General features: G+C 44.3%; 1 protein-coding gene across 1 annotated transcript in view; it reads right to left on the reverse strand.

The window, feature by feature from the left end:
• Positions 1-1,816: 1,816 nt before the first annotated feature.
• ITGB2 (integrin subunit beta 2) overlaps positions 1,817-21,323 on the reverse strand; it is a 107,163-nt gene continuing 87,656 nt past the window's right edge. Inside the window, exons 14-16 of the mRNA XM_040357419.1 lie at positions 18,553-18,761; positions 14,203-14,369; positions 1,817-2,414 (exon numbers count right to left, since the gene is read on the reverse strand). Coding sequence (XP_040213353.1) covers positions 2,346-2,414; positions 14,203-14,369; positions 18,553-18,761 — 445 coding nt within the window. The 3' untranslated portion in view covers positions 1,817-2,345. The remainder of the gene's footprint in view (positions 2,415-14,202; positions 14,370-18,552; positions 18,762-21,323) is intronic.

Consider the following 21,323-nt stretch of genomic DNA (forward strand, 5'->3'; position numbering starts at 1 on the left):
TGGCCGAGGAACTCGATGTGTTTGGCACGTCGAGTTCCTCGGCCGTGTGTACGGGGCCGAACCCTTTAGGCTCAGTTCAAACTGGTGCAATGTGGAAACCCTTGGAATCCAGTGCAGGTTCCCGCATCGCGCCTGAATCCCAGTGTTTCACACTGAGATCTGCAAACCGCTGGGGGTGTCAATTTAAATTTAATGACACCCCCACATCGGTTTGCAGATCACAGTGCGAACTGTTAAATGGTTCAGGAATCGGATTGCAAAGGTGTGAACACTGATACGATCTGATTCCAGTGTAGAGCAAAAAAGGGTCCTGCACCCTTTTGGGGCAATTGCGATACTATTTCAGCCATACAGTTTGTATGGTTAAAATTGCATCGCACAGACATTGCATGTAATCTGCACTGCAATGTGGTGCGAATCACATGCAATGTCTGGCATCGCACTAGTGTGAACCGACACTGAAGCACTATTCAGTTTAAGCCTTGCGCTGAAGGACACAGAGACAGAGGTATGGCTAAGCTGAATTAGGCTTTGCTTATAGCTTGTTTAAAGTGACAGGCAGCATTTTTTTTTTTACCTGGATCAGGCTAGAACTTAGTGGTGTTAGAATGAAGAGGAAGGTAAATATTGAATCAGATGAGCTGCAAGGGATTCAAGAATGCTGCTTAAAAAGGAGAAGTACAGCTAAATTTTGTTTGGCTGTATGTCTCCTGAGGATGACAGGAGTGCACTCCTGTGACTCGTTTTCAGCAGATAGTGGGCAAAAGCCTGCTATTGGCTGAGGCCACAGAGCTGGTGCAGGCTGGGGAAAGATCACATCCAAATGGGCGGGATCTGCCCATATGCTTGGACCGGCAACCGGTTCGGTCTGTCACTGACAGCCAGAGCTGGCCGCTTCTGCCCCCTCCACAGCCCAGCACTCCAGTGAGTGGGTGGGGGGGGGGCAGAGCAGAAAGCAGTGACTGAAAGTCACAGACTCTCTACTCATGGAGCCCTGGGAACCAAGCGATCGACAGTGTTTGAGCTCTCGGTTTTCAGTGTTAGAGCCAGATCGAAGCTGCATCCACCTAAGTACAGGAAGTATGATTCCAAAAGAAAAAAAACATTCCCATACTTCTCTTTTAAGGCTTGCTGAAAACAGTTTCAAGCTTGCTAAAACCTTTATACACGCTTGTTGTTCACAGTGCTCCTCAGACCAAAAAACTGGTTGATCCTGTTGCTTTCTATCTCCACCTTCTGTCCATGTCCTTAATTCACCTAGGGATTTGCAGCTGTGGTGGCAACTCTGCACATGCTCATTTTTTCAGTAAGTTTCTATCTAAGCATTTTCTCCCTATCAAATCTGAGCTGCCCATGTTACTATAGCGTCACACATGTGGGCATATACACAATGATGGTAAATGACAGCCCACTCCATCCCTCCTCCTTCATGCCCATTAACCAGCTAAACACAATGAGGGCAGGATATTACATGTAGATTAATGGAGGCTTTGTCTCCCTCTTATTCTAAGAAACAGGCTGTAGGGGTGTGGCACAGCCTGTGACTGGCAGAAATCCACCCACACCATGGTATTGTCAAAAATAATAAAGATTTGATTTCAAATATAAATTTGTAAGACAATTTAAAAAAGTTTATTGATATTAATCATTTATTTTTACTCTGTATTCCAAAGGCTGTTTTTTTTCTTTTATGTGAGCATGTGACCAGCAGCAGAGAACTAGAAGCTCATTGTTTTCCCTGCAGACAGGCTGGGAAAGATCTGGGCCATGTGACAGCTATTGATGAGGAAAAAGGTACTTGGATGTTTTTTTTTTAATAAAAATAATTACCTTGCCATCATCCATATAAAGAAATAGAAGGGATAATGTAAAATGTGCAAATATTTCAGACCTAGATGATTTAATTAAAATCTTGCTTTCAGATGTCTTGATGGTTATGCAAACTTAGCATTAAACATTTTAGTACATCTGACCTACCCAAAGTCTTTACACCTGACTGCATCTTTCTTGTCCTTTTTTTTTTGTTCTAGCACTTTTGGGGAGAAAAAACAACAATAAAGCTTGTCGCTAATGCAGGCAAGAACATACACAGGCTTATAGTCTTCTAGAACTGTTTTCAGAGAAGTAAGAAGGTATTGATATTGCACTTGAGTAACAGACTGCAGTGATACTTGTTCTTGTTTTTCAGATTACGAACAATTTCCTTTTGAGATTTTCATGTCCTCCAAAGTAAAGTTGAGTAAAATGCATTTTACCATTCTTCGATGTTATAAATTGTAATCGTGAATGTCAAGGAAGAAAGAGGTGGCTAGTTGTCTCTCCAGTGCTTGCTATTGGCTCTTAATTTATTCGTCACCATCAAAGTGTGGATTCTTCACAGTGGTGGTTGCATTAGTAAATATCGGGTTGATATTCTAAAAAAACAATATAAAACACAAATGGTTTAGGTAGGACTTCACTTTAACATAAGATTTTCCAAAATTAAAAACAAACTAGCTATTATTTTACCTGAGGCATTCATTCATAATTTTTAATCATTAAGGTTTACCTTTAATTTTTCCTATGTTGGCAAGGGTGAGCAATTACTAATCTGCTTTAGAAACAGCAAAAACAGGTCTGGCGCCAAACGACCGAAATATTGATGGGAATGGGAAAATGTGCGTCCTGCATAAGACCAAAAACAGCTGCTATATGGAAAAAACACACCAGGAGAGGTGTGATAAATGTAAAGAGTCAGAAGCAATCATATATAAAGCACTAATGTGGGCTGATTCTAGTGCGAACTAAATGAACAAACAGGCATAAATACATAAATAAGTCTCAATTTATTGATGCCATGAATATTTAAAAACAAATACAATCCTCCATTGCATGATGTCAAAAGTAAACTTGCTTGTCAATATGGGTACCTTAGAAAAGGTACCCATATTGACAAGCAAGTTTACTTTTGACATCATGCAATGGAGGATTGTATTTGTTTTTAAATATTCATGGCATCATTAAATTGAGACTTATGTATTTATTTATTTATTTATTTATTTATGCCTGTTTGTTCATTTAGTCCGCACTAGAATCTGCCCACATTAGCGCTTTATATATGGTTGCTTCTGACTCTTTACTAATCTGCTTTAGCCTTTTAATGATTACTAATGGGCTCTTAGATTTAAATCTTTCAGTGGATCCTTTAATATGTCTACTGGGCTATCTTGATAGCTCAGTGCTTAAACCACCAAGGTGTTTTACTGTTGCACAAGCGCTCTTTGTGGTTAGGAGACAAATTGCCATTAGGTGAACCTTCCCTCACCCTCCTACTATATCTGATTTGATATTTGATCTTAATAGATCCATCTCCTATGAGAGGCATGTTTTCTTTATGAGGAATTTATCTAAGAGGTTTGATACTATATGGAAGCCGTGGCTTGACCATATAGATACGGGACTTAGATTCACTCAATAAAGTATATTAATCTCCAAAATTGGCTTATGGTGTGATGGGAGGGTGGGTGGGAGGGTGAGGTTGTGTGGGGGGGGGGGGGGGGGGCGAGGTAAGATAGTTTAGAATAAAGAGATCTTTCACTTATTTAAAATGGTACAAAGTAAGAGGAGAGGATAAGATGGGGGGAAAACGGGGAAAAATGTATGGTTGTGTATTTTTTATACTGTGCACGAGGATGTAAGATTCTTTGTATATTTTTGTATGCAAACAACAATAAAAAAAGTATTGAAAGGAAAAAAAAAAAAAAAAGGATACGGGACTTAGGAGTTAGGAGTTACTTTTGCCAGAATATAGATGTATGGAAAAAGAAAAACAGTTCTTATTTATAGGCTAAAAGGATTGTGTATTGACTTGACAGTGGAAGTAGTGGGAAAAGGGGTGGGTTAAACTTTTTTTTTTTTGGCTTTGTGAATGTTTTTTGCGTTTTGATTTCAGTGTTATGTTTGTGTATATGTTGTTGTAGTATAAAAAAAATAAAAATAAAGATAAAATCTGATAAAAAAAATAATAATAATCACAGCAGCAAAATAGTTGATAAATACAATTTTCAAAAACCTGAAACACAATTCAAACAGTTTTAATTTTTTTATACCGAGTTAGTGAAATCGTAGACACCTTTCTGTACTGAATTCCATTTTTTACACCACAAATACACTATGGCCCAGATTCACAGACACTGGCGCATATTTATGCCGCCATAGCGTATCTCCTTTACGCTACGCCGACGTAGCGCAGAGAGGCAAGCACTGAATTCACAAAGCCAGTGCTTCCAAATCTGCGCTGGGTTTCCAAGGCGTAAGTCGGCGTAATTGGAAGTGGGCATGAGCCATGCTAATGAGGCGTGACCCCATGCAAATGATGGGCCGAGCACCAGACAGATACGTATCGCCAACTGCGCATGCGCCGTCCCGTGGGCACATTTCAGTGCGCATGCTCACAATCACGTTGGAACAACTGCCTAAGATACGTCGGATCACTGCCTACAGCGTGACCGTAACCTACGCCTAGTCATATTCACGTCCTACGTAAACTCCGTAAAATACGTCGGCTTGTGTTTCCTGGTCTAGCCCATTGCATGGATGCTGCTGAGTTACACCTCCTTTATGGGGCATAACTTTACGCCGGATGTATGACTTTACGCGCACTGCGTCGGACGGACGTACGTTCGTGAATCGGAGTATCTCCCTCATTTACATATATGAATAGAAATTCAATGGGAGCGCCAAATACGTCCATCGTAAATATGCGCCCACTCTACGCCGGCGTAGGCAAGTTACGTCGGTCGGATGAAGCCTATTTTCAGGAGTATCTTAGTTTTGTGGGCACGGCGCACAGATACGACGGCGCATATTTGCACTTACGCGGCATATCTCGAGATACGTCGACGCAAGTGCTTTGTGAATCCGGGCCTATATTACCAAAATATATGGGACACCTGTCTTTACACCCACATGAACTTTAATAGCATCCTAGTCTTAGTCCGTAGGGTTCAATATGGAGTCGGCCCACCTTTGCAGCTATAACAGCTTTAACTCTTCTGGGAAGGCTGTCCACTAGGGATGAGCCGAACACCCCCCTGTTCGGTTTGCACCAGAACCTGCAAACACACCAAACGTTCGTGTGAACTTCGAACCCCATTAAAGTCTATTGGACTCGAACGTTTAAAATCTAAAGTGCTATTTTTAAAGGCTAATATGCAAGTTATTGTCCTAAAAAGTGTTTGGGGACCGGGTCCTGCCCCAGGGGACATGTATCAATGCAAAAAAAAGTTTTAAAAACTGCAGTTTTTTCGGGAGCAGTGAATTTGATCATGCTTAAAGTGACGTGGGGTTCCCCCCAAATATCCATTCCAGACCCTTCAGGTCAGAATCTGGAAGACCCCTTTAACAAAGGGGACCCCCAGATCCTGCCCCGCCCCTATGTGAATTGGTAATGGGGTACATTGTACCCCTACCATTTCACAAAGGAAGTGTAAATAGTTGTAAAAAAACACACACACACACACACACCATGGAAAAAAGTCCTTTATTAAAAAAATAAAAATCCAGCGGTGGTAATACACTCTCGATCCCGGCTCCCCGCTCCAACATTGACGGTATCCAGCGACGGGTGATCTCCTCTCCGGTCCAGCGATGAGAAGATCGTCTGGGATTCAGAGCGCAGCATCGCCGGCCGCCTGTCTCCACTGGAAGCAGCCCGGCGAATGACGCTGCTGAAGCTAGTGACATTTCTTATATTGGTGAGGCGGGGCCACCCGTCACGTGACCCCGCCCCCTCTGACGTAAGGGGGAAGCCTGGGCTTCCCCAGTGACGTTGCAGAGGGTGCATCAGAGGGGGATGGGGTCACGTGATGGGTGGCCCCGCCTCACCTATATAAGAAATGTCACTAGCTTGGAGACAGGCGGCCGGCGATGCTGCGCTCTGGATCCCAGACGATCTTCTCATCGCTGGACTGGATATGAGATCACCCGTCGCTGGATACTGACAACGTTGGAGCGGGATCGAGAGTGGATTACCACCGCTGGATTTTTCTTCTTTTTTTTTTTTAATAAAGGACTTTTTTCCACGATGTGTGTGTGTGTTTTTTACAACTATTTACAGTTCCTTCGTGAAATGGTAGGTGTACAATGTACCCCATTACCAATTCACATGGGGGGGCAGGATCTGGGGGTCCCCTTTGTCAAAGGGGTCTTCCAGGTTCTGATAAGCCCCCTGTCCGCAGACCCCCACAACCACCGGGCAAGGGTTGTGGGGATGAGGCCCTTGTCCCCATCAACATGGGGACATCCTCCCCATGTTGAGGGCATGTGGCCTGGTATGGTTCAGGAGGGGGGGGCTCTCTGTCCCCCCTCTTTTCTGTGGCCGGCCAGGTTATGTGCTCAGATAAGGGGTCTGGTGTGGATTTTTGGGGGAACTCCACCCCATTTATTTTTTAAATTGACGGCGAGGTTCCCCTTAATATCCATACTAGACCTGAAGGGCCTGGCAATTGAATTTGGGGGGACCCCCATGCTTTTTTATGAATGAATTCTCTCTGAATTGCCGGGAGCCGACAATTCATTATAGCCACGAGTCGGTTTAAATTACTTTTTTTTCTTCAGAAATTACACTTTGTGCAGAGACAGTTCTAAGTATGGGAAACACGCACTATTTCACATGCTAACTTTACCCCCCCTAGGTACGAAATTTAAAGGAATATGTCACTTTTATTTTTTCACTTTAAGCATTATTAAATTCACTGCTCCCGAAAAAAATATTAGCATTTAAAATTAGCACTTTATATTTCTCCAATAGACTTTAACAGGGTGTTCCGCAGCTTTTCGAATTTGCCGCGAACACCCCAAATTGTTCGTTGTTCGCCGAACAGGCGAACAGGCAATGTTCGAGTCGAACATGAGTTCGACTCGAACTCGAAGCTCATCCCTACTGTCCACAAGGACATTGGGTTTAGGTCAGGACTCAAGTTGGGTTGTGTGCAGGCCAGTCAAGTTCCTCCACCCCAAACGCATTCATCCATGTCTTTATGGGCCTTGCATTGTGCACTGGTCCAAATCATTTGGTGGAGGGAGGATAATGGTGTGGGTTGTTTTTCAGGGGTTGGGCTTGGCCCTTTAGTTCCAGTGAAGGGAACTCTTAAGGCCTCATCATACTAAGACATTTTAGACAGAATTTTTTGAATTTTATGCTCCCAACTTTGTGGGAACAGTTTGGGAATGGCCCCTTCTTGTTCCAACACCAGTGCACAAAGCAAGGTCCATAAAGACATGGATGAGCGAGTTTGGGGTGGAGGAACTTTGCTGGCCTGCACAGAGTCCTCACCTTAAACCGATAGAACACCTTTGGGATGAATTAGAATGGAAAATGCGAGTCAGGTCTTCTTGTCCAACATCAATGTCTGACCTCACAAATGTGCTTCTGGAAGAATGGTCAAATATTCCCATATACACACTCCTAAACCTTGTGGACAGTCTTCCCAGAAGAGTGAAGCTCTTAAAGCTGCAAAGGGTGGGCCAACTCAATATTGAACCCTATGGACTAAGACTTAGATGCCATTAAATTCATTAGCTGGATTCACGTAGATGTGCCTAACTTTAGGCGGGCGTAGCGCATCTCATATACGCTACGCCGCCGTAAGTTAGAGAGGCAAGTGCTGTATTCAAGTTACAGCGGCGTAGCGTAAATGTGCCGGCGTAAGCGCGCCTAATTCAAATTGTGAAGAGGTGGGCGTGTTTTATGTAAATAAAGCATGACCCCACGTAAATGACGTTTTGAACGAACGGCGCATGCGCCGTCCGTGGACGTATCCCAGTGCGCATGCGTCGGATAGAATGCCTAAGATACGTCAAACACTGCCTACGACGTGAACGTAACTTACGCACATCCCTATTGGCGTACGACTTACGCAAACAACGTAAAAAGATACGCTTGTTCCGACGTCCATACTTTGCATGGGCTGCGCCACCTAGAGACCTGCTTTATCTTTACGCAGGCGTATGTCTTACGTAAACGGCGTAACTAATTGCAACGGGCGTACGTATGTACGTACGTTCGTGAATCGGCGTATCTTGCTCATTTACATATTCAACGCGGAAATCAACGGAAGCGCCACCTAGCAGCCAGCGTAAATATGCACCCCAAGATACGACGGCGTAGGAGACTTACACCACTCGTATCTTGGCCAAATCTATGCGTAACTGATTCTATGAATCAGGCTCATAGATACGCCGTCGTAAGTCCGAATGGCCGCCGGTGTATCTGGAGATACGCCGTCGTAAGTCTTTGTGAATCTGGGCCCATGTGTGTAAAGGCAGGTGTCCCAATACTTTTGGTAATATGGGGCCTGATTCCCAAAAAAGCTGCCTAACTTAACTTTCAGCAGTTAAGTTACACTGACTTAAAATCTCTATCTAAGTGCCCGATCTTCAAAGCACTTACCTAGAAATTTCAGGCCGTGTAACTTAAGTGCCGCCGTCGCAAGGCGGTCCTCCTCTCCGGGGGGCGTTTAAAATTTAAATGAGACGCGCTCCCGCGCCGGCCGTACTGCGCATGCGTGTGACGTAATTTTCCTGACGTGCAGCGCGCGAACGTAATTGACGCCGGGCGGCTTTGAAGATTGCGACGAGACACTAAAGTTGCGACGGGTGAAAAAAAATATACGCGCCGGGAAAACAAATAATTATAAAAAAAAATGACAGCGTCGCTCAGCATGCATTCCTGAGAGGGAGAACTCCATGCCAATTTTCAAAGAAAAAACCGGCATGGGTCCCCCCCCCAGGAGCATACTAGGCCCTTAGGTCTGGTATGGGTTGTAAGGAGACCCCCCTACGCCGAAAAATCGACGTAGGGGGTCCCCCTACAATCCATACCAGACCCGTATCCAAAGCACGCTACCCGGCCGGTCAGGAAAGGGAGTGGGGACGAGCGAGCGCCCCCCCCCTCCTGAGCCGTGCCAGGCCGCATGCCCTCAACATGGGGGGGTTGGGTGCTCTGGGGCAGGGGGCGCACTGCGGGCCCCCCCACCCCAGAGCACCCTGTCCCCATGTTGATGAGGACAGGACCTCTTCCCGACAACCCTTGCCGTTGGTTGTCGGGGTCTGCGGGCGGGGGCTTATCGGAATCTGGGAGTCCCCTCAAATAAGGGGGCCCCCAGATACCGGCCCCCCACCCTAAGTGAATGGATATGGGGTACATCGTACCCCTACCCATTCACCTGGAGGCAAAAAGTAAAAGTTAGTAAACACACAACACAAGGGTTTTTAAAATAATTTATTATTTTGCTCCGGAGGCCCCCCCTGTCTTCTTTATTAGCTCTATTACCAGGGGGGGCTTCTTCTTCCACTCTCCGGGGGTCTTCTTCCACTCTCCGGGGGTCTTCTTCCACTCTCCGGGGGGGGTTTCTTCTTCCGCTCACCGGGGGGGGCTTCTCCGCTCTCCGGGGGTCTTCTTCTATCTTCGCCGCTCTCCGCTGTTGACTCGGCGAACCCCGGTTCTTCTGCAGATGTCCGGTGCCTTCTTCTTCAGCGCTGGCTGCCTGCTATCTTTGTGTGTTAGCTCAATTACGAGCAGGCAGCCATCGCGGTCTTCTGTGACGTCAGGTTCTTCTCTTCTGTTCTTCTCCCCTCTTCCGATGTTGACTCGTCGCATCTTGTCACTGCAATGATGGAAGCGCGCCTTGCATCCCATTTATATAGGCATCACCGTCCCATCATGCTCCGGTAGGTACCCACGTGGTGGGTGCACGTGGGTAGGCACCCACCACGTGGGTACCTGCCGGAGCATTATGGGACAGTGATGCCTATATAAATGGGATGCAAGGCGCGCTTCCATCATTACATCGACAAGAGGCGACGAGTCAGCATCGGAAGAGGGGAGAAGAAGAACCTGACATCACAGAAGACCGCGCTGTTACTAATTGAGCTAACACACAAAGATAGCAGGCAGCCAGCGCTGAAGAAGAAGGCACCGGAGAGCTGCAGAAGAACCGGGGTTCGCCGAGTCAACAGCGGAGAGCGGCGAGGATAGAAGAAGACCCCCGGAGAGCGGAGAAGCCCCCCCGGAGAGCGGAAGAAGAAACCCCCCCGGAGAGTGGAAGAAGACCCCCGGAGAGCGGAAGAAGAAGCCCCCCCTGGTATTAGAGCTCCGGAGCAGAATAATAAATTATTTTAAAAACCCTTGTGTTGTGTGTTTACTAACTTTTACTTTTTGCCTCCAGGTGAATGGATAGGGATACGATGTACCCCATATCCATTCACTTAGGGTGGGGGGCCGGTATCTGGGGGCCCCCTTATTTGAGGGGACTCCCAGATTCCGATAAGCCCCCGCCCGCAGACCCCGACAACCAACGGCAAGGGTTGTCGGGAAGAGGTCCTGTCCTCATCAACATGGGGACAGGGTGCTCTGGGGTGGGGGGCCCGCAGTGCGCCCCCCTGCCCCAGAGCACCCAACCCCCCCATGTTGAGGGCATGCGGCCTGGCACGGCTCAGGAGGGGGGGGGGCGCTCGCTCGTCCCCACTCCCTTCCTGACCGGCCGGGTAGCGTGCTTTGGATACGGGTCTGGTATGGATTGTAGGGGGACCCCCTACGTCGATTTTTTGGCGTAGGGGGGGGTCTCCTTACAACCCATACCAGACCTAAGGGCCTGGTATGCTCCTGGGGGGGAACCCATGCCGGTTTTGAATTTAAAAATTGCCGTGGAGTTCCCCCTCAGGAATGCATACCAAATGCCGTCGCTTGAATGGGCCTTTACAAGGTGTGACTAACTTTACACATTGTAAAACCAGCCCTAGTTTTGCGCAAGCAAAATCGGAACTTACGCAGAAATCACAATGCTGAAATGCTTTGAGAATCTGCTTAAGTCCTCATTTGCATACTCCATGAGAAATGCCCCCAGCGGCGGATGCGGTACTGCATCCTAAGATCTGACCGTGTAAGTGTCTTACACATGTCAGATTTTCTGCCTAACTTTGGAAAAAGCCTTTTGAGAATCGTTTCCAAAGTTAGGCACAGACTGAACAGCAGTTAAGTCTGCGTATCTCTTTTGGGAATCAGGCCCATAGTGTATACTACACTGAGCTTTGAAGAATATATAGAACCATTCACATTTGTCTGTGCCCGCAGGGAGATTAGAAACTGTGTCCTCCAGATGCAAGAATTAATTTCAGTTTGGGTAGAAACCAACTAAAGTATATCTGTATCCAAATATTTTTTTTTATAGAGACAGAGAGTCATGGGAAATCCAAACTTTTTTAGTTTTGTAGTCATCACAACAAAGAGCGAGGGGAAGTTTTGCAATGGATATTCGCTCCTACTTCAATATGTGTCTTAATGAGAGAAAGTGAAGGAAAACCTCTCTAAAAGGACACAAACAGCATAAAATACTTACAGATGTTCTTATCTTACCCAAAGTGATGCACTAAAAAAAAAAAAAAAAGGCTTTGCTAAAAATGCAGTTCAATTAACCACTTCCAGCCCTTAGGCCATATATATACAGCCTCAGGTGGAAGTGGTTATACCAGCTGCAGCCATGATCCTGTTGTGGAAATGTTATTATCCACTCCTGTGGATGCCCTCCCCTTTGTTGTCATTTCCTGTGTTGTCATTTCCTGTGTTGTCATTTCCTGTGATGTTATTTCGCATTGAGAAAGCCATTGGCCGTTGGGGCCATGACTTTCTGTTCGTCATTCCTTTTGTTGCCCATGATACCAAAAGGCTGCAACAGTTGCTGTAATTCTTCTCTGATCTCCACACTTCCTGGTTGTCTGTTTCCTGATAACCACAGTGCTGGGAGCTTTCTCTCCGTGGTCACTAATCAAGGAGGTGTGATTACTGTGTGTCTAAAACCCCACAGCACCTCCCCTTTGGATCAGTTTAGTTTTCCAAACCATCACTGCTCTGTGGCTCTGTATGCTCTGTACAGCAGAGAGGCAGGAAACAACATGCAAAAACGAAACTAGAAACTACAGTCTGCAGATTTGTCCATTTCGGAGAGAGCGACACTACGGGACCCCCTTTGCTAACTCCAGAGGAGGAGACCCTGAGGAGCTCGGTGGTTTGGACGGTTCACCATTCTAACCCTTGCAGAGGTTAATATCTGCACAAGCGCATATGACCTTGCCATCTGAGGTCCAACATATCTGGTAAGGGCCCCCCTTATTATTTTGTGTGACACTTGAGGAAGAATTCAGTGTGGTGGTGGTGTACAGCAGTCTCACTTTGCTGTTCTTGCACTCCTAATTTGCCATTCGTGTGGAATTGGACTATTTCTCTTTGGACATAGAAGATTTTGTCCTTTTTACTTATGGTCATTTTTTCTTCTTTTGGACACTGTTTGTTTTAAACACGGACACTTATTACGGTTCTCCAAACTTGTTTGGGATATAAGTCAAATTTTTCTCAGCAATTTTTGATGTATTTACATGTGACGGTATTGGTATGATATCCCCGTCAAAGATTCCCTTCTTCCATAAGAACGTCACCCAATATTCCACTAGGAGGAATATTCCTGAGATCGCCCATTAAGCCACACATTAGTCCAGGCTTACTGCTAGAACAAGACAGACTTTAATGTTATAACACACAGCTTATATGTAATTTCCAAAACTGTTACAATGACAAATCTCCGCCCCCCCTCACACTGGGGCTTCCATACAGATGATTAGGCAGACACGACGGAGCCGATGCTGAAAACACATTTCCTTTAGATAATGACATCAGTGGAGTTAAATACTAGTTGTAACAGCCTGACCACAATGAAGCAATCAGAATAATTAACATGAGCCACTTATCTAATCATTGTAAACAGTAAGGCCGGTCTCCTTCACACACACACAATAAATCAATTACCATTTGAACTAGGGAGCTGGCTGAAGAAGGGTCATTAACATCTCAATCAGCCTGTAACACATGAACCCTTTTTACCTCTAATACACACAATATAACTAAAACAAGCAGGGAGAATTACACTGAAGCATATGCTTCACATTACATATTTCACATTTATCTCTGCAGTTTTGCACATATGTATGGTGAATTTTACCTATATTAACAGAGTAATTTGTCACTAGTGGTACATTGTATTCTGCTTTACTTATAGGTATTCTCAATATTTCTATTCATACACTTAGTCAGGTTTATTTAGCGCAACTATAACATCTTTATCCACATATTCTAAGTAAGCAGTAAAAACACTGTAAAACAATTCATCTCTGTATCTATAAGTATTGTGATGAATGACAATGGTCCAAAAAATGTGTCAAAATTGTCCGATGTGTCCGCCATAATGCCGCAGTCACGATAAAAATCGCTGATCATCGCCATTAGTAGTAAAAAAAAAATATTAATAAAAATGCCATAAAACTATCCCCTATTTTGTAAACGCTATAAATTTTGCGCAAACCAATCGTTAAACGCTTATTGCGATTTTTTTTACCAAGAAAATGTACAAGAATACGTATCGGCCTAAACTGAGAATTTTTTTTTTTTTTTAATATCTTTTTTTGGGGTATTTATTATAGCAAAAAGTAATAAATATTGTTTTTTTTTTCAAAATTGTCGCTCTATTTTTGTTTATAGCGCAATAAATAAAAACCGCAGAGGTGATCAAATAACACCAAAAGAAAGCTCTATTTGTGGGAAAAAAGGACGCCAATTCTGTTTGGGAGCCACATCGCACAATTGTCAGTTAAAGCGTCGCAGTGCCGAATCACAAAAACTGGCCAGGTCCTTTACCTGCATAATGGTCTGGGTCTTAAGTGGTTAATATACCTTGTTGTCCTGGGCTGCTGCTTCCTCTCTATCCTCATGAAGCCTACTGTGAGCGTGAGCTGGATGATCCTGTGGGCCGCGACCTGGAGCTAGTTGCAGCGCAGCCCATCCTCACCACTAGAGTCTCTGGTGAACACCTGCTGGCCCTTAGACTCCGCGCCCTAGGGAATGCTCTAGCTCCGTGTTGGTGCTCCAGTGAACCTGCCTTCCTGAACCACCCAGAGTTCCACCCACAGCAGGTAGCCGTAGGTTCACTACCTTAACTGTGCACTCCTGACTCCAACGGTGTGCATCTGTCACCTGGACTCAGGTGACCTGACAGGTCCATAGTCTGGGCACATTATTAAAGAAATTGTGGGTGAGAAGGGGTTAAGACTATAAAAATAAAAATTGTAAGGGCATAAAACCATTTAAAAGATTCAGGAAAATAAAAAAGATCTTACCTTGTTCCATTTGGCCTTTTGTTGTTCCATCTCAAATCGCCGGTACTCTCTTCTATCGTTTAATTCAGTAAAAAATTTCCAGATAAGAAGACAGATTACACCAATAAGAAGCACACCTGCAATGGTTCCTCCCACAATGGCAATAACGTTGGGGGCTTCAGGACACTCTGTGGAGAAAAGTAAAGTTTAAAGCACATAGTCTCATGAAAAGGCAGGATGTTGTAAAAAACGCTAAAGACAAGGCAAATAATAAAATACGTATTTATAGTTGCTGTTTCAAAGCCAAAGGATTTGTATCCCTGTCCATCCAGTTCAAAGCTTTACACAGAGCTGCAAGACAGCACAGCCAACCTGGTTACCTGACGTTTCTGCTTGAGTTAGGCAATACAGATAAGTATATCTTCATAATAACAGCACTAAACAATTCAACAAATAAATTAGTACAAAAAATGTATCCACTGACTTTAAACAACAAATGAATCAAAGTGCAAAAAACGAATTGTATAGTTTCATATCAATCATCAAATAACCTTCCAGTTCTTATGAACAACACATTAAATGCGAAGTGCCGATATAAAAACAAAACATGCAAATTCATGTAGTTCATTTCAGTCCATATAATCTGTCAGTTACCACTTTTTGTGAATCAAATCACTCACCAGATTTGTCTGACGTCTTGTATAAAAGTGGTCCAACAGCACTGACATATTAATCCCCAGTACACAGAGCTTTTCGGGTCCTTTAATTACCCAAAATATCACACTCAGAGAAAACACAGAAACTCATACCGTAAAACCATATCTTTATTTAAAACCCCAAAGAATAAAACAATATACTCAATAAGGCCACCACATAACTTCCTTATTCCTGTATTCATGAGTGTGGCCACCGTTGCATGTGTGGTGATCATAGAGCTTTTCCCTTCCCAACGTGTTTAGTCCCCACGAGTGAGCAAATGCATAGTGCTCTCAGGGTTTATTTACATATGATATAGCCCTGCCCCTATATCCACCCACAGGACTCGTTTAACTCTCCATAAAAGTCTGACTGAAAGCTACCTCCCCCATTCTACATTCAGAATCATGAAGATTTAAAGAGCAAGGGGCTTCGGCCAGAACCATCCTGAATAGTGAAAATGTTTCACTAGGCATGTAGAGCCGGGAAGGATCCTCCAGAGGTGGTTAGAGTTCATCACTCAACCAGGGTGATGTCATCTTCTTGGATGGCACAGTCTGCAAAGAGGCTAGCCGGTCATCACATTATATGTTCTTAAAACACTACAGGGTGGATCCAGTAGCTCTTACTACAGTAGAGTTTGGGAGGAAGTCTATCCAAGCTTCTATGTCTTTTTGTTGAATTAAGTTTACAGCATTAAACCCTCCCTCTCAAAAGCTCATCATTTATGATATGTAATGCTGCCATGTCTGGCGTCAGGAAAATGGAAAATTGTATCAAATACTTTCCGTAATTTTCCTTTCCTGATGCCAAGACATGGCAGCATAAGAACCCTCCCTCTGATCGTTGTGCTTTATACAGAGAATGGGGGAGGTAGCTCTCAGTCAGACTTTTATGGAGAGTTAACCACTTACCCCCCGGACCATATTGCTGCCCAAAGACCAGAGTACTTTTTGCGATTCGGGACTGCGTCGCTTTAACAGACAATTGCGCGGTCGTGCGACGTGGCTCCCAAACAAAATTGGCGTCCTTTTTTTCCGACAAATAGAGCTTTCTTTTGGTGGTATTTGATCACCTCTGCGTTTTTTATTTTTTGCGCTATAAACAAAAATAGAACGACAATTTTGAAAAAAATGAATATTTTTTACTTTTTGCTGTAATAAATATCCCCCAAAAATATATAGAAAAACATTTTTTTCCCTCAGTTTAGGCCGATACGTATTCTTCTACATATTTTTCGTAAAAAAAAATCGCAATAAGCGTTTATTGATTGGTTTGCGCAAAAGTTATAGCGTTTACAAAATAGGGGGTATTTTTATGGCATTTTTATTAATATTTTTTTTACTAGTAATGGCGGCGATCAGCGATTTTTTTTTCGGTATTGCGACATTATGGCGGACACTTCGGACATTTTTGACACATTTTTGGGACCATTGGCATTTTTATAGCGATCAGTGCTATAAAAATGCATTAGATTACTATAAAAATGCCACTGGCAGTGAAGGGGTTAACACTAGGGGGCGGGGAAGGGGTTAAGTATGCCTGAGTGTGTTCTTACTGTGGGGGGGGGGGGGTGGCCTCACTAGGGGAAACACTGATTTTCTGTTCATACATTGTATGAACAGAAAATCAGCATTTCCCCTGCTGACAGGAACGAGAGCTGTGTGTTTACACACACAGCTCCCGTTCCCCGCTCTGTACCGAGCGATCGCGTGTGCCCGGCGGCGATCGCGCCCGCCGGGCACACGCACGGGAGTCGGGGGCGAGCGGGGGGCGCGCGCGCGCGCCTCCGGCGGCGCGCGTGCGCCCCTAGTGGCGGCTAATAGGCAGGACGTCCATTTACGTGGTCTCGCCTAGGAGAGCCACCTTGTGGACGTATTTCGGCGGTGCAGCGACGGCAAGTGGTTAAACGAGTCCTGTGGGTGGATATAGGGGCGGGGCTATATCATATGTAATGCTGCCATGTCTTGGCATCAGGAAAGGAAAATTACGGTAAGTATTTGATAAATTTTCCATTTTTTTGTCTTCAATTCCTCTTGAAAAACAGCAGTGCACTTTCTTCCATAAGAGTATGCCTAAGCAATCCTGTGCCTACAGCCTCTCATGCCCCGTACACACGATCGGATTTTCCGTCGGAAAAACCTTGGATGCTCAATTCTGCTCAAGCTTGGCTTGCATACACACGGTCACTCAAAAGTTCTCTGAACTTTCGTTCGTCAAGAACGCAATGACGTACATCACTACGACGGGCCGAGAAAATTAAGTTCATTGCTTCCGAGCGTGTGTCGGAATTGTGTGCGTCGGAATTGTGTGCGTCGGAATTGTTACACACGATCAGATTTTCCGTTAGGAATTTTTTCTGTCTGAAAATTTGAGAACCAGCTCTTAATCTTTTGCTGGCAGAAATTCCGAATGGATTCCTATTTTCTCTCCTTGTTACACTTGTCACCAAGACATATACAGCGAGGCTAACTCCCAATGGGAAGACAGCAAAAGAAACAGAATCATACTCACCCTTCCCAAAACAAACAAAAAAAGTTTTCATTTGTGTTATATTTTCATTTGAAGTGAGATCAGTTCACAACAGGCAAAAATAATTGTCCCCTGCTCACAGTGTATACCTTACAATTATTAACCCCTTCCCGACCAGCCGACACAAAACTATCGTAGCTGTACGTCGGCTCTTTAAAAAGCTGTAGCAGGCGCACGCTCACAGCGTGGCTCCAGGGGCCGATGCGCGTGCCCGGCAGGCACGATGACCGCCGGGCACCCGCGATCGCTTGTGACAGAGTGAGAAACGGGATCTGTGCATGTAAACACACAAATCCTGATCCTGTGAGGGGAGAGGAGAGAGATACCAAGTAGGAACAACGATCTCTCTCCTCTGCTAGTCAGCCACATTCCCCCCAGAGTTAGAACACACATAGGGAACACATTTAACTCCTTGATCGCCCTCTAGTGTTAACCCCTTCCCTGCCAGTGAAATTCATACAGTAATCAATGGCTATTTATAGCACTGATTGCTGTATAACTGTCAATGGTCCCAAAAAAGTGTCAAAAGTGTCCGATCTGTCCGCCGCAATGTCTCAGTCCCGATAAAAATTGCAGATCACCACCATTACTAGTGAAAAAAAGAATAATAATAATAAAAATGCCATAAATCTATCCTTTATAACTTTTGCGCAAACCAATCAATATATGCTTATCGTGATTTTTTTTTACCAAACATATGTAGAAGAATACATATCGGCCTAAATTAATGAAGAAAAGTTTTTTTGGGTATATTTATTATAGCAAAAAGTACTAAATATATATATATTTTTTTTTTTCAAAATTGTCGGTCTTTTATTGTTTATAGCGCAAAAAAGTAAAACCGCAGAGGTGATCAAATGCCACCAAAAGAAAGCTCTATTTGTGGGGAAAAAAGGACACACATTTTGTTTGGTTACAACGTCGAACGACCGCGCAATTGTCAGTTAAAGCAACGCAGTGCCGTATCACAAAAAATGGCCTGGTCAGAAGGGGGTAAATCCTTTCGGGGCTGAAGTAGTTAAAGTACCTAGGGGCTGGAGAAAAATGTAGGCGAGATGCAAGTGGACAAAGACCTACTGTAAATGATGCAATCCCCACTTGTATGATTCTGCACTCAGTCAAATATCTTCTGCTGCTGCTTACCTCTTTTTAAGGTATACTTTATGGTGTATTGCTCTTCCCCATCTTTTTCATGTAATACATACTGCATCCAGCAGTTTTCTGAATCCTTCTCCCTGCAGAATGTCTCTTCTGTTAGCTGTTCCACTTTTTCGGCTGTTACACCAGGGCAAGCATTTGTACAGTTCTTGGAGCTCTGTTCCCCTTGCTTTATATAGCATTCAACACAAGGTCTGGTTTACAAAAAAAAAAAAAAAAAGACAAATACTCATTTTTTTAAATCCTTTGCTCAGAATTCATGTTTTTAGTATTCAAACAGCTAACACCCATATACATACTGTATATGGGTGCTATATTATCTGCTAAAGGATTTGTATTTGTTCATTCATTCCTGACTACACATCCCAGCCAGAGCACACAACCAGCTTGGTTACTCGACTGCAGTTAGGTAATACCACTAGGTCTTATTAATGAAATCATGCCACACTACATTACAGTGACGTAAATCAATTTTGCAGCTACGATAATTGGTGCTCAAAATCTTCATATGTGTTTCACCACATGCTCACTCTGTCATGTTATATATACTATGAGCTTACCAGAAACAATGTGACTCTCGGAGCATAAGTCAAACAGTGCTAAATATATCCACTTGCCAACTGTATAACTTAGTTATATGGCTGCAGAGTGGCTCTCCTGCACCGGATCATGTACCTTGTAGGGAAGGGGAGGCCAGCGCCGTGGCTGTGCTGTGATTAGACACAGCACAGCACAGATGTCCGCCGCCACCCGCTGATCGGTGAGGAGAGACATAGAACAGAGCTTTACCTATGTAAACAAGGAAGAGCTGTGTTCTATCAGCAGGTATGTGATGAATTTTATTTCCCTGAAATGGGAATAAAATCTGTCAGATCCCTTAGTAAAAGCAGCACACATAGTACACAAAAAAACTGGTTAGACGCACATTTAATCCTTTAATTACCCTAGATCAGTGGTCTCCAAACTGCGGCCCTGGGGCTGGATGTGGCTCTTTGCTTGTTTTTATCCAGCCCTTGAGGCAATTTTCCTGCCAATGACTCCAATGATGGGGCACTATTCGTCCCACTGACACCAATGATGGGGCACTATTCGTCCCACTGACACCAATGATGGGGCACTATTCGTCCCACTGACACCAATGATGGGGCACTATTCGTCCCCGATGGGGCACTATTCCTCCCACTCACACCAATGATGGGGCACTATTCCTCCCACTGACACCAATGATGGGGCACTATTCCTTCCACTGACACCATTGATGGGGCACTATTCCTTCTACTGAAATAAAAAAGGGGCACTATTCCTCCCAACCACACCAGATTGGACATTGTTTACTCCCACTGGGCACAGTTCGCCCCCCCTGAAGTCTGAAGGACAGTAAACTGGCCCTTTCTTTAGAAAGTTTGGAGACCCCTGCCCTAGATGTTTAACCCCATCCTAGCCCAATGTCATTAGTACACTGACTGCAGGCCGAGCAATGAGACCGTTAATCAGAGAAGCAGCCAAGAGGCCCATGGTAACTCTGGAGGAGCGGCAGAGATCCATAGCTCAGGTGGGAGAATCTGTCCACAGGACAACTATTAGTCATGCACTCCACAAATTTTGTATTCATGAAAGAGTGGAAAGAAGACCATTGTTAAAAGAAAGCCATAAGAAGTCCCTTTTTCAGTTTGCGAGAAGCCATGTGAGGGACACCGCAAACATGTGGAAGAAGGTGCTCTGGTCAGATGAGACCAAAATGTTACTTTTTGACCTAAAAGCAAAATGCTATGTGTGGTGGAAACATGGTGGTGGCAGTATCATGTTGTGAAGATGCTTTTCTTCAGCAGGGACAAGGAAGCTGGTCAGCGTTGGTGGGAAGATGGATGGAGCAAAATACAGGGCAATCTTAGAAGAAAACCTGTTATGCCACGTACACACGATCGGTTCATCTGATTGAAAACGGTCTGATGGATTTTTTCATCAGATATTCGATGAGGCTGACTTTCATCAGTCTTGCCTACACACCATCAGTTAAAAATCCGTTCGTGTCAGAACTCGGTGATGTAAAACACTACGACGTCCTGAGAAAAATGAAGTTCAATGCTTCCGAACATGCGTCGACTTGATTCTGAGCATGCGTGGATTTTTTAACCGATGGACTTACCCACAGACGATCGTTTTTTTTCTATCGGTTTTTTAACAATCAGATAATTTTAAAACAGGTTCTAAGTTTTTTCACTGATGGGAAAAAAAACGATGGGGCCCACACACGATCGGTTTGTCCGATGAAAACGGTCCATCGGACCGTTTTCATCAGAAGAACCGATCGTGTGTACGCGGCATTACAGTCTGCAAAAGATTTGAGACTGGGGCGGAGGTTCACTTTTCAGCAGGACAAGGACCCTAAACATACAGCCAGAGCTACAATGGAATTATTTAGATCAAAGCATATTAATGTGTTAGAATGACCCAGTCAAAGTCCAGACCTAAATCCAATTGAGAATCTGTGGCAAGACTTGAAAATTGCTGTTCAGATGCTCTCCATCCAACATGACAGAGCTTGAGCTATTTTGCAGAGAAGAATGTGCAAAATTTCACACTAGGGGGGCAGATCCACAAAGATCTGCCACGACGCAGAGTATCTGAGATACGCTATGCCGCGGTAACTTATTTGATTTGGTTCGAATCCACAACGAATTTACGCCGTAAGTTACGGCGGCATAGTCTATCTCTCTTCTTTTAAGCTCTTTTACGAGCGGTAGCCCTGGGCTTTT

This window comes from Rana temporaria, chromosome 6 (genome assembly GCF_905171775.1).
Source record: "Rana temporaria chromosome 6, aRanTem1.1, whole genome shotgun sequence".
NCBI lineage: Eukaryota > Metazoa > Chordata > Amphibia > Anura > Ranidae > Rana > Rana temporaria.